This window comes from Panthera pardus, unplaced genomic scaffold (genome assembly GCF_024362965.1).
Source record: "Panthera pardus isolate Hobbes unplaced genomic scaffold, ASM2436296v1 HiC_scaffold_2, whole genome shotgun sequence".
NCBI lineage: Eukaryota > Metazoa > Chordata > Mammalia > Carnivora > Felidae > Panthera > Panthera pardus.
This window is the reverse complement of record NW_026526765.1, coordinates 105,826,765-105,847,112: the sequence shown is the minus strand read 5'-3', so window position 1 is coordinate 105,847,112 and position 20,348 is coordinate 105,826,765. Positions and strand designations below refer to the sequence as shown.

The following is a 20,348-nucleotide window of genomic DNA, read 5'->3' as shown; positions in this document are numbered from 1 at the left end:
ACAGTGCAGAAGACAGCCTCCCCACTACAAAGAATTATCCAGCCCCAAAAGTCAAAACTGTCAAGGTTTGGAATTCCTTATCTAATCCTTTGGACTGATGTTAGATAAGGCAGATTTCAGTAGTGTCTGCTGATGTCATAGTTATGTACTAAATACATTTCTCTGTATTTTGGCTCATTCAGACTTGATCTTTGAATTCACATTTTATCTTCTTGAGATAAATACTGTTTCATTTCCTTTTTACAAAGAGATGAAATTATAAACATTGAAAGAGACAAATTATTACAAAAGGGAAATGTTTGAGGATCCCTCATAAAAGTAAAAAGGTGCCTATTATCTGTTAAGAGCATGTGCTGGGTAGACACATTCTTAGATTCAGTAAGAGACTGAAATTCTGTGTATTAATTTAACTTAAATTCTGATATATTTTATATAGGCTTCCTGATGGATTTTCTCAGCTGTTAAACCTAACCCAGCTATATCTAAATGATGCTTTCCTTGAGTTCTTGCCAGCTAATTTCGGCAGGTAAATTACAGTTTCTTCTGAAACCTTTTCTTGTTAACTCTTACAAAGTTTACAAAACAAGTTGCTTCAGTTATACTATTAATTACACTTTCATAGGCTCTTCTTTTGTAATTATTTTCAAGCATTGTGGTTTTTATAGTTTTTTCAGAACTTGTTATTTTGTCTTTGAACTTATTTTCCCAAGTAAATTATAAGCAGTGAATATTGAGAAGAAAAGGCAATGTAAGTCTTGAATTGGTATTTATTTAAAATATGCAAAAATGGTTTAAATGTGGGTAATTTCTGTATATTTGAGATACAGAATGCTTTATTCTTAGCATTTATCACATCTGAAAATGATCTGATTATTGATTTATATGTTTTCTCCATTGGACTCAGAGTTCTGGAGAAAAGAAAGTGTGTTTCCGGGGTCTACCCCATTACACACCTCTACCAATATCTGAACATGCATTTCTTCTTGTCATTATAGTCTCTGAGTAATTTTTCTTAATGAAAAGACAAATCAGTGAGTGAATGAATAATAGGTATCAAATTATTACTGTTTTTATTTTTATTTTTTTTAATGTCTATTTATTTATTGAAAGAGTGAAAGAGAGAACATGTGAGCATGGGAAGGCAGAGAGAGAGGGGGAGAGAATCCCAAGCAGGCTGTCGTGGTGTCAGCTCAGAGCCTGATGCAGGACTCAATTTCACGAACCATGAGATCATGACCTGAGTCAAAATCCAGAGTCGGATGCTTCACCAGCCGAGCCACCCAAGAGCCCCAGAATTATTACTGTTTTTAAACTAATTACTAGAGAAAGTGCTGTTCAGTGGCACGTTAATTTTATCTTTTAGTCTATAAATAAAGACAGTACGGTATGATCTCACTTATGTGTGAAATCTTAAAAAAAAAAACAAAACAAAAGTTGAGCTTCTTAGATGCAGAGAGAACAGATTGGTGGTTGCCATTGGGTGAGAGTGGGCAAAATTGGTAAAGGTGGTCAAAAAGTACCAGTTATAAAATAAATTACGAGTATATATGTACAGCATGGTGGCTATAGTTAACAATACTGAATTGCATATTTGGAAGTTGCTAAGAGAGTAGATCTCAGAAGTTCTCATCATAAGAAAAAAAATTTTGTAACTATGGTGATCGATGTTAACTATACTTACTGTGGTGATCATTTCACACTATATACAAATATCACATCATTATGTTGTATACCTGAAACTAATAATGTCATATGTCAACTATATTTCAATTAAGAAAAAATGAATTCTGGGCATTGTGGTCCAGTGACTGTTTTGTAGGAGCTATGTTATCATGCTACATATATTTATATACAAACACCTATATGCATGTATGTATATATGTAATATGCGTATACATTATATATGTAAATATATAAAAATTAGTGTGCTTGATTCCTTTTCTGTGTCTGGCTTTTGGACCACTTTTTAAAAAAATATTTTTGACACATAGTATAAGTTTAAGGTATACAAATGTGTTAAGGTATACAAAGGCATGCAGTGTATACAGAGGTATACAATGTTTTAAGGTATACAAATATAAACAAATATGTTGATTTGATACATTTATATTTTGTAATATGATTAACATTGTGGTATTAGCTAGCACCTCTGGACTGCCTAATCTGCTCATTTTCCCTCTAATTTTATTGGAAAGTGCATCACTGAACAGCCAGAGGATTTCTCCTTTTTTATATCACCTTACATTCTTTTATTCTTTTTTCTCTCAGAGCCAGACTCTGGAGATGAATTATTGTTCTCTAATCTACTACCAGCTAATAATTTGGGAAGGCATTTTCACAGAAAATGCTGTAGGATTTATATTTAAGTACATTATGTGCTTTAAGTATGTAGAAGTGTTTAAGTCTCCCCCTCCCCCACTAATACTGAGGAGCAGAAATCGTCTTTTCTTACTTTATAATTACACAATAAATATTGGTTGCTTTGAAACTGTAGGGCATGACATTACATCATAATTAAATTCATTGTCTTTGTCATAGATTGTTGATTTGTTGTTTTGTTTTGCAGATTAACTAAACTCCAGATACTAGAACTTAGAGAAAACCAGTTGAAAATGTTGCCAAAGTAAGTAAAGGTGTTATCCTTTCTAAAATAAGAATTTTTTAAGTAATTCTTAAAGATTTTATTTTTGAAGATTTTTAAGTAATCTCTACACCCGATGAGAGGCTTGAATTTACAACCCCCTAGAGCAGAAGTCACATGCCCTACTAACTGAGCCAGCCAGGCACCCCAAAATTTTGAATTCTTACATCCTTAGAGAAATGTTAACTTTGTAATACCTAAAATATGAGTGAAAATTATTTTAAAAGGCTGACATTTGTGGTCATATTTTAATTAGTAGTGTTGAATATAAAACTTTTGCAGCTGTTGGTATTTTGTAGTGATTTCATAGCTTTCTGGAACTCTGTCTTGTGTTACAAATATGAAAATAATATGTATATAAAGCCCACCTGAGTCCCCAATATAGGTCCCAGTTCATATACTAGAGCTCTCATATATAGGACTCGTTAGTGAGATCGATAGGGTCTTCATGTGAAGTCGAGTAACTATAATTTCTAAGAATTTGTCTGGTTTTGTAGTCTGTTGTAAATTAGAAGTGGGATGGAGGGCCCCCTACTGGTAAGCTAACATCAGAAGAGATGGCCATCCAAGAGCAAATAAGATAAAAAACTAAAACAGATCTACAGACTCAAGATGCCCTGTAGTCTATGTTCATTTAGGAGTACCTTAAAACTCACTGAATTCATTGCTACATTCTTAAAGTGTAAGCATTGGCAAAATACAGTCTTGTTAAATCTGGCCCACTGTTTATTTTTGTCAGTAAAGTTTCACTGGAAACACATTCATTTATGAACCGCTTATGGCTTCTTTTGCTCTCTAATGTTAGAGTCAGGTAGCTGTGACAGAGACTGTATACAAAGTATAAATTATTTACTTTCTGATCCTTTATAGAAAATGTTGCCGACTTCTATTGTGATTGAACTGTCAAGAGTTAATTGTTACCTCTTCTTTGGCATCTTATTTATATGTTATGAAATTTACCACATAATTCTTTTTTTATATATATATTTTACTCCCATTTTACCTGACCAACTAATATGCACGTGCACATGTACTTGTAACCTTCCCCCCATGAATGTACGTCTTTGAGGACACAGAGCATATCTCGTTTTGATTCCCAGAAGACATTATGTATTAACTGAGTCATTGTTCAGCGCACGAATGATTGGAGCTTGTAGTGATGGTTGTGAGTATAAATTAAAATGGAAATTAACCATATTAAATTCAAAAAGGTTTAAGTATTTTACAGATGGGATACTGGCATTGATGACTCATTAGTTCAAAACCTGACTGCTAAGAGATTCAAATATGATGTAAATTGGGGCACCTGCGTGGCTTAGTCAATTAAGCATCTGACTTTTGATCTTAGGATGTGAGTTCAAGCCCCACGTTGGGCTCTCTGCTGGGCGTGAAGCCTACTTAAAAAAAAAAAAAGTAGGGGCTCCTGAGTGGCTCAGTTGGTTAAGCGTCTGACTTCAGCTAAGGTCATCATCTCACGGCTTGTGAGTCCTGCTTTGGGCTCTCAGCTGTCAGCAGGGGGGGCCCACTTGGGATCCTCTGTCCATCTCTCTCTCTGCCCCTCCTCCGTCCTTTTTCTGTCTCTCAAAAATAAATAAAACTTGAAAACAAAGATGTAAATTGTTTACTCAACTAGCTAAGCTTACAATTAATATGGTTTATCTGATATCATACTTTTAACTCATTATTTTATCGCCCTATTTAACTTGAAATTGGGCTCTGTCTAATGTATTTTAAAATATAATTCTTACCTACTTTCTTCTTAAGACTCATGATTAACACTTTTGAGATCTCACAAACTATAAAAAGACTGTAGTTTTTGCATGTTACAAAAGTAGTATGCATTCACGTTTATGTGAATGAACCTTCTTATGATCAAAGATTAGTACATGGAAAAGCTGTTTTAGATATGTAGCTAAGTGAAATTTAATATCCTCTTCATACTGGAGGGCATGGGACCAAGCACACAAAAGATGGGCATTTTTCCTCTGTGACATGAGAAGAAATGGTAAAAGGGAGTCAAATACAAAGGAATGTTTAGAAGTACACAGGAAGAAATTTGAGGGGTATTGTTTTTAGTTTATCCTTGAAGAAAGAAGCTGGATCTTAAATGAAAAGACTTGAAAGTGAAAACATAAAATTTTGTCTTAGATAGACTTTTGAGGTGTCTAAGTAGGATCAAAGTTGCCAATAATGCAAGTTGAGATGGAGATGCTTCTAGGATTTTACACTCTATTTCCTTGTTTTGTTTTTATTTGTTTTGAGAAAGAAAGAGAATCTTAAACAGGCTCCACCTCCAAGTGCAGACCCAGACATGGGGCTTGATCTCACATATGGTGAGATCGAGACCTGAGCTGAAATCAGGAAGAGTCGGATCAGACGCTTAACCGACTAAGCCACCCTGACACCCCTATATTTCCTTCTTAATTACGTGCATGTGTTGTTCCCATTTTTGTAAATCACTTTTAAAACCTCATTTTCTAAAGCTATCATTCGTAATTGAGTTTTTCCAGTGTGCTACTTTTCTTTTTTGTACTCTTGTATTACTTACCCTGTTGATGTAGTGTTTAACTGCTGTGTGTGGATTTGCTGTGTTCTTTTGTCATTTTAAGAATATTGAATTAAGAAAAATAAGATTGTTTTGTTTCAGTCTTCACCTCCTTCCTCAAAGACCTCTCTACTTTTCTCAAATGTTTACCTAGTATGATATTATGGACCTAAGAGTTTAATATCATAGCATCTAATCTTTCTTCAGAAGGATCCTGGATACACGTTTTGCTTTGTTACAAAGCAAACTAGAACTGACTTAGAGATTTTCTGGACAAAGATCTGAGTAAGGGAAGTAGAATTATAGTATTTATAGTACCCGAGACTAGGCCCTTAATAAATCTATGTTAAATAAAGCAGCTTTGAGAAAATCTGGTGTGAAGTAATTTAAATTAAAGGAATGTTGATAGAATGGCACATTTAAAATGGAAGGGTTGGGGAAAATTTGCGTCCTCTAATGTTAGGTCAGTAACATAGTGTCATTACATTTATGTGTGGTCTTAAGTTTGTTAGTTTTTTCACCAAAAAGCCAGAGAAATGTTTTAAGTGAATTTTATTTTGCTTTTTCTAATTTGTTAAATTCCCAGCGAAGATAAAAATAGTCTGTTGTTTTGTGTTGTGATTTAAGGAGGCTGTTGCTTTTTAATGATGTTAATTTTTAACTTACTAGCATATTAATACATTGATAATATGATAATAACTGTATTTTGCTTTCATTTTGTCATATCCAAAAAAAATCATAACACAGAGTTCTTTATCTGGGTAGCTAGTAGTACCTCAATCTGTCAAATGCTAGGTTTCTCTAAAAAGACTAACTTAAGAGTATAAATATGTACTTGAATTAATTAGTTAAGGTTTTTAAAATGCCATTTTGATGGAGACAGAAAACTACAACTTAGTTTATTATGAATTAGTTTTTGTACATTTCTCAAGTCTCTATAATTTCAGAAAAATATTGATATTAAGTTGGAAGTTAAAAATAGTGTATTCTGGCTTTAATTTAAAATAAATTTCAGCTACTCATATTTGTGATTCTTATAAAACTTTATTTTGAGTTGTATTGAATTTAATTTGAAAATATGGGGAGGAATGTCATATTTACTGTTCTTAGAATTTTGAATATTAATTTTCAGAATCAGCTCTATTGAAGGTTTATAAATATATGACAAGGCTTGAAAGAAGATAATAATAACTATGTAGCTGCCAGTCTATTAGTTGACTTATATGAAAATTTTTTCTGTGAAAAAAATGAAAGCCAGTTACTCACATTCTGGTCTACAGGGTTTAAACTTACTGCAGTTACTTATGAATAGAAATGAAAACCTGGTGAGAAGCCAAAATTAGAGAATAATTTAAAACTTGCTTTGTTTAGAAATTAATTATAGATGACTTTTCTGAGAAATTGTTTTTATTTTCTCAATATGTGAAAGCCTATACATAAGGTATTACATAAGAACATTTAACACATTAATTTTGAAAGCTTCCAAGTAATTGATATTTTTGTATACTTAATTCTTCATTAATCCCTTGTACATAGAACCATGAATAGACTGACCCAACTGGAAAGATTGGATTTGGGAAGTAATGAATTCACAGAAGTGGTAAGTTCACACCAGTCTCTATCCATAAGTCTTATATTTGAGAACATGTGAAAATTAATGTATTTATTTCTTCGTATTTTTTTGGTTTATTTGTTTATTTTTGAGAGAGAGAGAGAGAGGAAGAGAGAGAATCTCATGCAGGCTCCATGCTGTCAATGCAGAGCCTGACATGGGGCTCAATCCCATGAAACATGAGATTATGACCTGAGCCAAAATCAAGAGTCAGACATTTAACCAACTGAGCCAGCCACTCAGGTGCCCCTTTTTTTGAAAATTTTTAAATGTTTATTTTTGAGAGAGAGAGAGAGAGAGAAACAGACAGAGTATGAGTGGGGAGGGGCAGAGAGAGAGGGAGACACAGACTCTGAAGCAAGTTCCAGACAGCTTTGTGAGCTGTCAGCACAGAGCCTGATGTGGGGATTGAACCCCTGAACAGTGAGATCATGACTTGAGCCGAAGTCGGACGCTTAAATGACTGAGCCACTGAGACGCCCCTATTTCTTTGCGTTTTTAAGTATAAAATAGGGTAAAGATATACACATATTTTTAAGAGAAAAGATATGAAAATTCTTAACAGGGAAGAGTAACCAAACAGATAGAAGTAGCTGATAGTAGTGAGAATAAAACGTGAAAAAAAAAAAAAGGGAAACCCATGGAAAAGATAACTAAAAGTTTTTAGGCACACTAAGTAGACAATGTGAGAGATTATAAGGAAAAAACAAAGTTATATCAGCCTAGAATATATCAGAAAAAATATTTCTGCCCCTCCCTCTTCTTGCCCTCTGTCTCTCAAAAATGAATAAACATTAAAAAATCTTAAAAAAAAAAAAAGTATTTCTAAGTCAAAATTAACTCCCTAAGGGTATTGGTCAGAAATTTATTCAATGATAAAATATTTTTCTATAATTTTACTGAATAGCTAAAGGAAAAACATTGAGTGAAACAATTTTTGAGTTTGGAATTAGACTTCTGAATTGTTTTTGCTTTGTATGCAAAATGTGCTATAATATGGAATCAGAAAGGAAAGGAGTATGTAAGTAGATTTTTGTCCTTAGTTCTCCAAAAGAACTCAGAAAATAAGCTAGATATTTTTTTGGAAAGGAATTCGTGGATCTAAATATCATTAAAATTTTTACATTATGTTTGTTTCTTTCTTAAAATTATGGTTGATTTCAAATGACAATCTTTTTTTAATTCTAGTATAATTAACATGGAGCGTTAACATTAGTTTTAGATGTATCATATAGTGTGATTCAGCAACTCTGTACATTGCTCAGTGCTCATTAAGAGCACTCATAATCCCTTTCACCTGTTTCACCCATCTGCACATCCACTTCCATCAGTTTGTTCTCTATAGTTGAGATTCTGATTCTGGATTTGTCTCTTTTTTTTTTCTTTGCTCATTTGATTTGTTTCTTAAATTCCACATGTAAGTGAAGTCATGTGGTATTTGTCTTTGTCTGACAGACTTACTTTGCTTAGCATTATGTTCTAGAGCTATTCGTGTTGTTGCAGATAGCAAGATCTCATTCTTTTTTATGTCTGAATAATGTTCCATTGTATCTGTATACACATTTTCTTTATCCGTTCGTCTATCGATGGACACTTGGGTTGTTCCATATTTTGGCTATTGTAAATAATGCTGTCATAAACATAGGGGTACATATATCTTTTCGAATTAGTGTTTTTATGATCTTTGAGTAAATACCCAGTGGTGAAATTGCTGAATCATAGTTTTAATTTGTTAAGGTATCTGCATACTTTAAGGTTTTCCACGATGGCTGTACCACTTTGCATTCCCACCAGCAGTATAAGAGGGTTCCTTTTTTTCCACATCCTCACCAAAACTTGTTTCTTGTCTTGTTGATTTTAGCCATTCTGACAGGTGTGAGGTGATTTTTTTTTTCTGGGTTTTGATTTGTATTTCCCTGATGATGAGTGGCATTGAGCGTCTTTTCATGTGTCTTGTCAAATGATAATCTTAAAAACAAGAATTTCTCAATATTGTCAGCTTCATGATTACCCTATATAGGTTATTGTATTATATACATTTGTTCACCTATTAGTTAACTTTCAATGTCAGTGGGAGAGCATGGTTGTTTTGGATACTTCATTTATTTTCTGAAATACTCTTTCATATTCTTTATTTTATTTATTTATTTATTTTTTTAATGTTTTATTTATTTTTGAGACAGAAAGAGACAGAGCATGAACGGGGGAAGGGCAGAGAGAGAGGGAGACACAGAATCGGAAGCAGGCTCCAGGCTCCGAGCCATCAGCCCAGAGCCCGACGTGGGGCTCGAACTCACGGGCCGTGAGATCGTGACCTGGCTGAAGTCGGACGCTTAACCGACTGAGCCATCCAGGCGCCCCTGTTTTATTTTAATTGAAGATGGCTTATGATGGGTTTTATTGTGTGTTGGTAGAAGTTTTTACTTCTTTTGAGAAAAATACATATTCTATGCTTCCTAACTTATTAAACTTAACATTTTTATATGTATTAATCTATTTCCACATTAACTATTTGAAAAATCTTCATTGTTAATTCTGTGAATCAACAACTTTCCAATTCATTAATTTTTGTACATTTTGATATCCAGCATTATACATTTTTTTAAAACTTACCCTTAGAATGGTAACAGATAAAGCACAGAAGAATATTTCTCTTTATCCAAGTTACACTTAGAATTCTTACCTGTATTTTTACATTAGCAGTGAATCTGAACAACATGACTTTTACATATTAATTGTGTTATTATGTTGATTAGATATGATGGTACTCTCTGCCATCACAGTGTTAATGACTCGACACAGGTTTGTGTGGTGACAGAAATACCTTTGAAGAATGCATTCAACAGAGCCTGCAAGGGCAAAATGCCCAAGATCAAGTTTTGTCTCAATACCAAGAAGGCCCACTGCAACCCTCTCATTGATTTTTTGGTTGTTAACCACATACTACAAACAATATTTCACTTTGTAATTGCTGGAAGTTCAAAATAACAGAATATGTGTGCCATGTGATTATGCCTTGGTTTACTTACCTTTCCTTTTTTATTGGACATTTAAGATTTTTTTTTTCTTTATTTTCCTCTCTCTTAGTCATCAGGGAGTATCTTTGTGGTTTTCATAAAAGGCTAAATCTTTTTACAGATAATAATTAAGGGTATCTTTTTATCATACTCTTAAAAGCAATGGATCTTATTTTTATTTCTTTATTAATTTTATAAATACTCAAGCCTATTGTGTAATCAAAAGCTTAAATGAGTTTTATGCATTCTACTCTTCTGGAATGCCTATCTTTGAGTTCTTTTTTAGTAATATCACTGTAATAACTGTTATGTAGTGGAAAGTCTCGAATCTTGGCTTTGCTCCCCACCCCCCAGTTATTTATTTAATGTTTTAAAGTAGAAGTCATCATTAGAAGTTCCCTAGAGCTTCTTTTGCCAAATAAAAACTTTCAAGTAAAGTATTGAACCTCTTCACCCCCTTCTTATCCAAACAGCCTGAAGTACTTGAGCAACTAAGTGGATTGAAAGAATTTTGGATGGATGGTAATAGACTGACTTTTATCCCAGGGGTATGTATATCAAACTTTAAATGGATTCTCTTATTGCTATCTGTCCTTTGCAGTTTTATGAATTGTACATTTTCAGATTACTATTAAATAGAAGTAAATTACTTTTTTTTTTTTTTTTTTTACTATTAATACATCCTTGATTAAAATCAGATACTTCCCATAGTAAACTTTTATAATATAATCGCTTTTTAATATCCTGGACCGTATCCTTCTCTGTGGTTGCAATTGAGTTTATATCCTAATTCGTTTTGTCCAGAGAATTGTTAAGTAGGGTATTTTCCACATAGTTTGTGTCTTATCAGCTGATGTTTTGCTTATTCCCATACCTGAAGAACATGAGATTGCCTATATGTCCTATTGCCCTAGTCATTGGTGACAGCTGAGTTCCCAAAGAAAAGTATAAGTTCATTGTCTCTCTGCTAGGCTCTTAGCAGGAGCTCTTAGCTTTATTACTGAATACATTACTTATGGCATTTTTTAAAAATTTATTTATTTATTTTGAGAGACAGAGCGTGTGAGCAGAGGAGGAACAGAGAGAAAGGGAGAGAGAGAATCCCAAGGAGGCTCTGCGCTGTCAGCACAGAGCCAGACATGGGTCTCAATCTCACAGACTGTAGAGATCATGACCTGAGCTGAAATCAAGAGTCAGATGTTTAATTGACTGAGCCACCCAGGCACCCCTACTCATGGCATTTGCTAAAAAATTAAATGTTTTCTCTCATATAAATGTGTAGTAATGAATTATAACTTGGTATTGAGTCTATTACCTAAACTTGGCATAAATAAGCTTAATAGAGTCATTAGATTTCCCATTTTTTACTTCTAGTTTATTGGTAGTTTGAAACAGCTCACATATTTGGATGTTTCTAAGAATAATATTGAAATGATTGAAGAAGGAATTTCAGCATGTGAAAACCTTCAGGACCTCCTGTTATCAAGCAATTCACTTCAACAACTGCCTGAGACTATTGGTTTGTATTGCTTTCTAATTCATATAATTAGTTTTTACTAATGTGAACTTTCAGAAATACCCTTTTTGTCATTGCTTGACTCAAAGTTTTCATATATCAAATTTCATTTGTGATGAGCTAGTTTTTATTTTTTTTAGGTTTATTTATTTATTTAGTTTTTTGAAAGAGATAGAGCTCATCTGGGAGGGGCAGGAAGAGAATCCCAAACAGGCTCCATACTATCAGCACAGAGCTGTATGTGGGGCTCAAAACTCACAAAATGTGAGATCATGACCTGAGCCAAAATCAAGAGTCACATGCTCAACCAACTGTGAGCCACCCAGGGACCCTCGTTTTGAGCTAATTTTCTTCTACTGCCAGTCACGAATCTTTTTTTTTTTTTTAATTTTTTTTTTTTTTAATGTTTTATTTATTTTTGAGACAGAGAGAGACAGAACGTGAGCAGGGGAGGGACAGAGAGAGAGGGAGACACAGAATCTGAAACAGGCTCCAGGCTCTGAGCCGTCAGCACAGAGCCGGACGCGGGGCTTGAACTCACGGACCGTGAGATCATGACCTGAGCCGAAGTCGGACCCTTAACTGACTGAGCCACCCACGCGCCCCTACCAGTCACGAATCTTATATGAATTTTTTCTTCATGTGATCACTTACACATTTTACTTCTTAGTTGACATTACTGCATTTTTCTTTACGGAAATGTCATTTTTATCACTCTAATAAAATTTAAATTCTTTAAGAAGAGGTTAAGTTATCGAAACTTTGTTTAAATTCTAATCATAACCCTCATCTAGTAACTTTTTTTTAGTCTTCCTTCATTTTAGGCTCACAGATGAAAAAACAAACCAGTTTAGCAAATCCTATGAGAGCCTATGTATGTGTAGTTGCTTGTAGTCTGATGATGCTTCAAGGAAATTGAATTAGTTTAAAGAACCAAAAACGTAAACCTTGCCATCTTCATGATGTTTAAACATAGGAACCAAAAAATATTTATACATATTTATCAGGTTATGTAGTTGTTTTGGCTCATGTTACATTTTGCAAATTCTGCTATGATTTATTCGCCACTTTTAATTCCACACTCGGTTCTTATTGTTTTAGTATTTAGAGTACATAGAATAGTTTGTTATACACTTACTGTTTCCTTTTTGTTTGTACTCACTTGTGCCATGCCATTGTTTTAAGGAGCAGGGCTACAACTGTGAACAAACAGACAGAAGTCCCTACACTTAATGAAGCTTACATTTTAGCGGGAGTAAAATAAATACATACTAATGTTAAAAGGTGATATATAGGTGAAAATTGAAAATATAGGGTAAGGGAGTACAGAGTTATGAGATTAGGAGTGAGGAGATGAGATTAGGTTGATTTCTTTTTTAGATAAGTTGACTAAGAAAGTTCTACATGATTCCTGTCAAATGTAATATATGCTCACATTAACTGTTGATTGACTTGCTTCTAGTTCCAGCTGGAAAATTGAATATTATTTCTTCCCTCAAATAGGTTCATTGAAGAATGTAACAACTCTTAAAATAGATGAAAATCAGTTAATGTATCTGCCAGACTCTATAGGAGGGTAAGATTTTTCTGAATCACTAGAAGACTTGGCTTTCATTCAGCTTTATATATTTATGTTTATATGTATATTATATATATGTTTCAGCCATATATATTTTCAGATAAATGGAAAAGTAGCATCTAAGGGAGATTCCTTAAGCATTTAAATAAGTAATTGGTTACAGGTTGGATAGATTTAAAGCAAAGATAGACCTACTTTAATAAGTTTAGTGGAGATAGAGTTTTGCTAGATTTGTTAAAGTCAAGTTCAAATGTTTATATATTCTAAAGTTTTGGATTATATATAGGAAACTTTTAAAAAATAATGTATGTCGTTTATTTTAACTAAAGGTTAGTATCAATAGAAGAACTGGATTGTAGCTTCAATGAAGTTGAAGCTTTGCCTTCATCTGTTGGACAGCTTACTAATATAAGAACCTTTGCTGCAGATCATAATTACTTACAACAGTTACCCCCAGAGGTACAATATTTTAAATTTGCCTTGAATTTTTTTTTCATATTATTTATTATGGCTATCCAGTGGGGTTTTTTCTGTTTTCTTTCAGAAATAATTATGTAACTAAGTTATTTATTTTCTGAATAATAATGAGCTATACTGTTTTACAGAGATACCAACTTTTCTTTATATGTGAAAATTAATAAATAAAAATATGATTCCTTTTATAAATGAGAAAAATGTTTTCATAACTTTGGAAAATTGTATTTTACCTATGTCTGTTAAGCAGTAGGCCAGAATTTTGATCCCCAATTTTATGTTTCTCTTTCAGATTGGAAGCTGGAAAAATATAACTGTGCTATTTCTCCATTCCAATAAACTTGAGACACTTCCAGAGGAAATGGGTGATATGCAAAAATTAAAAGTCATCAATTTAAGTGACAATAGGTTTGTAATGCTGTTGGTTTATAGAAGACACTGAATGGATGAAATTAAAGTTTCATTATATGATAGAAAATCAAATGCATGTTTTTCTTTTCAACTTCTTTTTGGTTTTTAAATAGAATTTTCATTTGAAAGAATGACCTAATTTTACCTGTGGTTTTATACTGTGGTTATTTGTTGCAGTTCATTTTGTGTCAACTTCAGCCATATAACTTGCAAGTTTAGCTCTACATCTTTCCTTATAGTCACCTTTTAAAAAATTTTTGTTTTTAATGTTTATTTATTTTTGAGAGAGAGAGACAGAGCGTGAGCAGGGTAGGGGCAGAGAGAGGGAGACACAGAATCTAAAACAGCCCCAGGCTCTGAGCTGTCAGCACAGAGACTGATTGGGGCTTGAACCCACAAACTGTGAGACCATGACCTGAGCAAAAGTTGGACACTCAACCAACTGAGCCACCTAGGCGCCTCTCTTACCGTCACCTTTTTTATCCCTAAAGTCAGATCTTCACCTTAATACTGCTGCTGAATGGCACAGCTTTTAATCTGATCTGCTTCCTGTGCTTTTCTGAGCAGAGATGTGATTAGGCACCTATTCACATAGCTCGGGAAACACAGTCAAGGTGCAGAGTAAATAGATCACTAGAGCTGCTAAATTGGAATAATTTTTAAGTTAAGAACAGATTGTCTGTCATTTTTCTTGAAGTAAAGGTCCTAATAATGATAAAAGAATGGTTGTAGAGGGGTTTTACATTTTGCTTTCATAGTATCTTACAAAGCATTCAAAACAACACTGTGAAATAGTACGATACATACTGTCATTTTATGAGAAGAAAATTAAAACTTGAATTTAAGATGACTCACTTAGCTTGTAAAGTAGAGCTTTAATATAAGCCCAGTTTTCTGACTAATTAGCATATTCAGACTGTTCCATTTTATTTAAGAATAACCACTGCTTTAAAAAAAAAAAAAATCAGGGGCGCCTGGGTGGCTCAGTCGGTTAAGCGTCCGACTTCGGCTCAAGTCATGATCTCACGGTCCGTGAGTTCGAGCCCTGCGTTGGGCTCTGTGCTGCCAGCTCAGAGCCTGGAGCCTGCTTCAGATTCTGTGTCTCCCTGTCTCTCTGACCCTCCCCCGTTCATGCTCTGTCTCTGTCTCAAAAATAAACAAACATTAAAAAAAAAATTAAAAAAGAAAAAAAAATCATTCCTGATTTCTGCCTATACTTTGTACCCCAAAGCTAGAGCCATAGGTTCCAGCAAATTGCCTTGGAAGATAGGCATAGCAGAGCAGATAGGCATAAGATAGAAGGTTTAAATAGATATTCTGTTTTAAATAGGGTGCTATTTTAATTTAGCATTTTAATGAGTTCTTCATATTACTTTGTTTTTTACTCATTACAGTGTTTTAATAGTCTTTGGAATATGAAAGTTCTGGCTCATAATGAAACCCAGAACAGTGCTTTTTTTTTTTTTTTTTTTTTATTAACAAACTATCACTAAGGCTTCCTATAATAATTTGTTCTTTTAAGTATAAATAAAATATCCAGAGCAGTTTCATGAGACATTGCCTAATGTGTTCTTGTCTTTACATTAAAGTAGGGATAGTTAACATTTTTTCTTAGCAGATAATTTTTTTTGAGATTATTAAATTATTCATTTTTCCCCTAGCTGAATTGATTGAAGAATTATATTTTTAAATGAATTCTTATAAAATAATATTTTGTATTATAACTTATGTCAAAGACCTATATTGGCTTCTCTACTAAATTAAATATTTTTCTGTTTTCATATTCAATAATATAAAATTGTTTAGAAGACCATTAGATTTTGCTCTTATATTTTAACATTTCTTATTTTACTTTTGTTTGTATTTTTTGTATTCACAGATTAAAGAATTTGCCCTTTAGCTTTACAAAACTTCAGCAGTTGACTGCTATGTGGCTCTCAGATAATCAGGTAGGCATTCTGAGTTTGTATGTTACTGCAATTCCAATTGTGTATATGATTATGCATAATAATTTATGTAGGCTCATTTAAGAGCAGTTATACTCTGGTATACATTTTAAAATGTATGTAAGGAAAAATGAAAATATTTAGATACAGATAATTTATGTGCAATTTGTGTAGATTGAAAACAGTAAATCCTGTTGGACTGTCTAATTTTTCCTGAATCTGTAAAAAGATAAGAAATCAGATTCAATACTGTCTCACTTTTTGAAGGTTTTATAGTGATCCTCTTGAGTATACGTGTAGAGATTTGATAATGAAGTTTCACACACCTTAAAGAAGTGTTTCTAAGGAATTAAAAGTTATTTCCTGGACTTGGATAGATAAACATTTTTTGAAGGCTTACCATAGTCCATGAACTGCTCTGGGAACTTGAGATACATTGATGAAGCAAATAGAATATTCTTATATTCTCATTGAGCTTACATTTTCAAGGGAGATAGAAACAAGTAATTATGTAATAGTATGTCAGAGCTACAAAGAAAAACAGAACCAGAGACGTTAGAAAAGTAGCAGGGCAAGAGTAAACATCCTATTTTAAATAGGATGATTTAGGAAGTGTCTCTCTTTGAGGAAGAGGACCAGTAGAGCAGACAGGCACATGAAATTAGGAGTGAACCATACATAGACTGGGACAGTGAGTTGGTAGAAGAGGTGCATTTAAATAATTTTAAGAGTGCAAGTCTTAATATTCGAATGAGCTTGGTGTAACTGAGGAATAGATAAAGCACTCAGGGCTGGAATAAAGTGAGTAAGGAAGAGAATTGAGTAAGATTAGATCAGATAGGGAAACTGGCACTGTAGATCACATATGACCTTGTAGGCCATGCTAATGAATTGGGGTTTTACTCTGACTTAGATAGAAATCTGCTGAAGTACTTCATGCTAGGGAATGGCAAGATGTGATGTACATTTTTAAAAGATTATTTTGACACTTATGTGAGAAACAGTCTGTGGGTGCTTAGGGTGAGAGTGGAATATCCTATATTGCAAGGAGAAAGTTCAATAAAGAGGCTTTTGTAGTAGTTTAGAAGGAGGTATTGCTGGGCTTCAACTATTGAGTGGAGACGATGAGAAGGAATGTAGGAACATCAGGCCAGTAGTTGACTGTCAAGTATACTGGCTGGAGATAAAATATGGGAGTCAACATTGTACAAAAGAAGGATTTAACACCACGGAAGTGCATGAAATTACTAGGGAGAGAGGATGGAGAAGAAAAGGTCAAAGATTGAGCTCAGGAATGAGAGGGGCCCCAAAAGGAGAATAAGAAGAACCAGCCAATCAGGAGGGTGTGTTATCTAGAGAGCCATCTGAAGGAAGATCAACTGCGACAGATTGTTACTGGTGGGTCCCGTAGATGAGGACTTGTAATTGACCACGAGGTTTGTCAAGTCAGAATTAGTTACTGACCTTGAGAAGAGTACATAGTTTTAGCAGAATAGTGGGGATGAAATACTAACTTAAGTGTATGTAATGCATGGGAGGCAGGAAGGTCATGACTGTGGATTTACCCTAGTACTGTGGCTCAGTTCCCATTTGGACAGTTGATGGATGTATCTCTCTGTATTTGCCTTGGTTTTAGAATTAAATGTTAGCATTTTATCCTTGCAAATAGTAGCTATAATTCACCTGTGAAAAACATTGGAAAAATGTATTTTGAGTTTAATTTGAAATGTCTTAGGATTCGCAGTGTAGATGTTAGAAACGTTGTGCTTCAAATGATAAGAAATCTCCTGTATAATGTCACCAAAATAATAGATTGTAGGTCCTAAACAAAATAAGGGTTAACTTACTATCTGTAAGTATGAGGAAATCTTTTTTCCGTATCTATTCTCAGCTATGTCTTACTGTTTTGTTTTGTTTTGTTTTGTTTTGTTTTAGCAAGGCAGAGAACCCTTTTAATAAATTAATCCTTAGCATTTGACTTTGAGCAATACCTTATAATAATCGATCTGTATATTTTCCCAAGGTTTGGATACATGAGTCTCATAAGATATTCTTAAGTTCCATAGTTGAATTTGCTCAGGAGACTGTGTTATATCCTTCTTTTGGATTATATTAACAACTCTTACATGTTACTAGAGTAAAGAAACCCACTTGGCTATATTTCAAGATTCTGCAAACTTCTTAACCAAGACCTCTTTTCTTACCTCTCATTACTGAACTAAAAGCCTTAAATTGTCAATCCGTGCTTCAGAATCAGATTGTAGTATTTACTTGTTCTACAAGTTAGGGTAGGAAATACTAAAATGATGATACCTTTGCTTCTATTACAGCTTAAACACAGTGATTACTTCATCATCATTAAATGTGTCAGTTCATGTATATGTAGAACTCCTATTTCTAATCCCTCTTAATTGAGTATTTAATGTGAAATGTTATGAAATTTTGCATCTGGATTCACAGAACATTGCTGGGCTCTGGCTTATGCCAGTTAGTTATTATAGTATAAATGAGACATGGCTCCTGGTCTTAAGGACTCTTGAGACTTTTTTAGTATAATAGCGCTATTTTAGGTAATGAATACCAGCAAGGTATGTTAGACAACTCATTTTAGTGAAATTATCTGGTATCTAAGACAGTTTTTCATATTTGCAATGTTCTCTCATTATCATCTCCTTGTTCCCCGTCTGTTAATTACTTATAAAAAATAAAAATTGTAGTGATGAGGGGTTTTGTGTTTTTCTCAAAGTTTGACAGAATAATAAAGTAATAAATCATGAAGCATCCTGTGTAAGCCATATTACCTCCCTTACAATATGAAGTAGTCATTTTGCTGTGGGAGTACAAATTATAGGGGAGAAGGTATGTAAAAGTAGTCTGATTATGAATTATCAGAATAAATTGCTCTTGAATATTTCACTGACCATGTAGCACCTTGGTAGGACTGGGCTTCAGGTTCAAAAAAGAGTTTAACTTGGTGGTGTAAAGGCAGGTTTTCCAGAGGAGGAGATTCCTGCAATGACTAATTCTCAAAATAATCACAGGATTTAAACAAAGAAAGGGGAAGAATATTCTGGTTAGAAGGAATATTATAAACCTGAGCACTTTTTGATGAAGAAGTCTAGTGTACTAGGTAACTGTACAAGTGGTTCATTGTGACTAGAGCATAACCTTTGAGATGGAAGAGTAGCAAATGAGGCCAAAGAGATAAACAGGTCATGGAAGATCTTATATTTCAAGAGGAACTTGCATTGTATTTCAAGAATGGTAAATAGATGTTTTTTTTTAATCTTGCATGTTAACTCTGATAAATTATGAGTGACTTCTGAAAGATTGTTTTAAGGATTTGGAAGTCTTATTCAGGCTCTGTGGAAAATTGCCGTGATTAGGGTGTCTCTGTAATTTATTGTCCATGTTATTGAAAAGGGGCTTTACAATAATTGTGTCAAAACTGCATGTGTAAAATGTGAATGTCTCAGGCAAACTGGGTGTTTGGTCATCATAGTCCTAATCAGTTATTCATATAATTCAGTTTAAGAGGAAGAAGTGATCCTGTGATACATGTCAACCCTACTGTAGTTGATGGTGAACCATTATAACATATAAACAAGCAAGTAGTAAGATCGGATTGATATTTTGGAATGTTTTTTGGGCTGCGTTGTGAAAGGTGGATTTAACTAGGAATGGTGGTGCCAAGTGTGAAGGCAGGAGAGACTGGTTGGAGGGCGTTTCTATTGCCATACTCAAGGCAATAGAAAATGCTGGCTTGAAGTAAGATAATGACAGTGGGGCCAAAGAAGAGCTGGTATATTTAGGGCATAACTTAAAAGGTCACATCAATGGAGTATGTGAAAAATGCATGTGTGTGAGAAGAAAGGCAGTAAAAGCAAAGATGAGCTTCAGAGATGTGGCTGAAGTGACAAGATGGAAATCGATAAAATTACCAAGATGAGGAACTGCAACAGAAAGAAAAATGTTTATGGGAGGATATTAAGTTCCAGTCAGGCATGTTTATTTTTTGGATAGGCATGTTGAGGACAGTTCTAGTGGCCATGATTCTCTGCCCCCCTTCTTCCCCCTGCCGCCTCGACTGTTTTAGACTGTCGTTTCTCTGCTGTTGGTTTCCCCATTCTTTTAATTTCTAACCTCCTTGGATTTCTCAGAATTGTTCCTGAAGGCATGATTTCCTTTTTCCCAGGATCATTATAGATTTTGTTTGTTTCTTTAAAAAAAATTTTTAGGGGCGCCTGGGTGGTTCTGTCGGTTAAGCATACGACTTTGGCTCCGGTCATGATCTCACGGTTTGTGAGTTTGAGCCCCGCATCGGGCTCTGTGCTGACAGCTCAGAGCCTGGAGCCTGCTTCAGATTCTGTGTCTCCCTCTCTGTCTGTCCACTCCCCTGGCTCACACTCTGTCTCTCTCTTCCTCAAAAATAAACTAAACATTTAAAAAAATAATAAATATTTTTAATGTTTATTTATTTTTGAGAGTGAGAAAGACAGACCATAAGTGCGGGACTTTTTTTATCCACATAGAATAAATTCTATGAATTTATTTATTTAAATGTTCAGGATGGATGAATCCCAAGCAATACTAACATTTAAGTGGCA

General features: G+C 34.0%; 1 protein-coding gene across 6 annotated transcripts in view; it reads left to right on the top strand.

The window, feature by feature from the left end:
* Positions 1-20,348, top strand: part of ERBIN (erbb2 interacting protein) — a 127,818-nt gene that overhangs the window by 66,459 nt on the left and 41,011 nt on the right. For all 6 annotated transcript variants that reach the window (XM_019414366.2, XM_019414362.2, XM_019414363.2 and 3 more), the window contains 9 exons: positions 437-526; positions 2,567-2,623; positions 6,723-6,786; positions 10,289-10,363; positions 11,190-11,334; positions 12,835-12,907; positions 13,240-13,369; positions 13,677-13,792; positions 15,675-15,744. In XM_019414366.2, the coding sequence (XP_019269911.1) occupies positions 437-526; positions 2,567-2,623; positions 6,723-6,786; positions 10,289-10,363; positions 11,190-11,334; positions 12,835-12,907; positions 13,240-13,369; positions 13,677-13,792; positions 15,675-15,744 (820 nt within the window). The remainder of the gene's footprint in view (positions 1-436; positions 527-2,566; positions 2,624-6,722; positions 6,787-10,288; positions 10,364-11,189; positions 11,335-12,834; positions 12,908-13,239; positions 13,370-13,676; positions 13,793-15,674; positions 15,745-20,348) is intronic.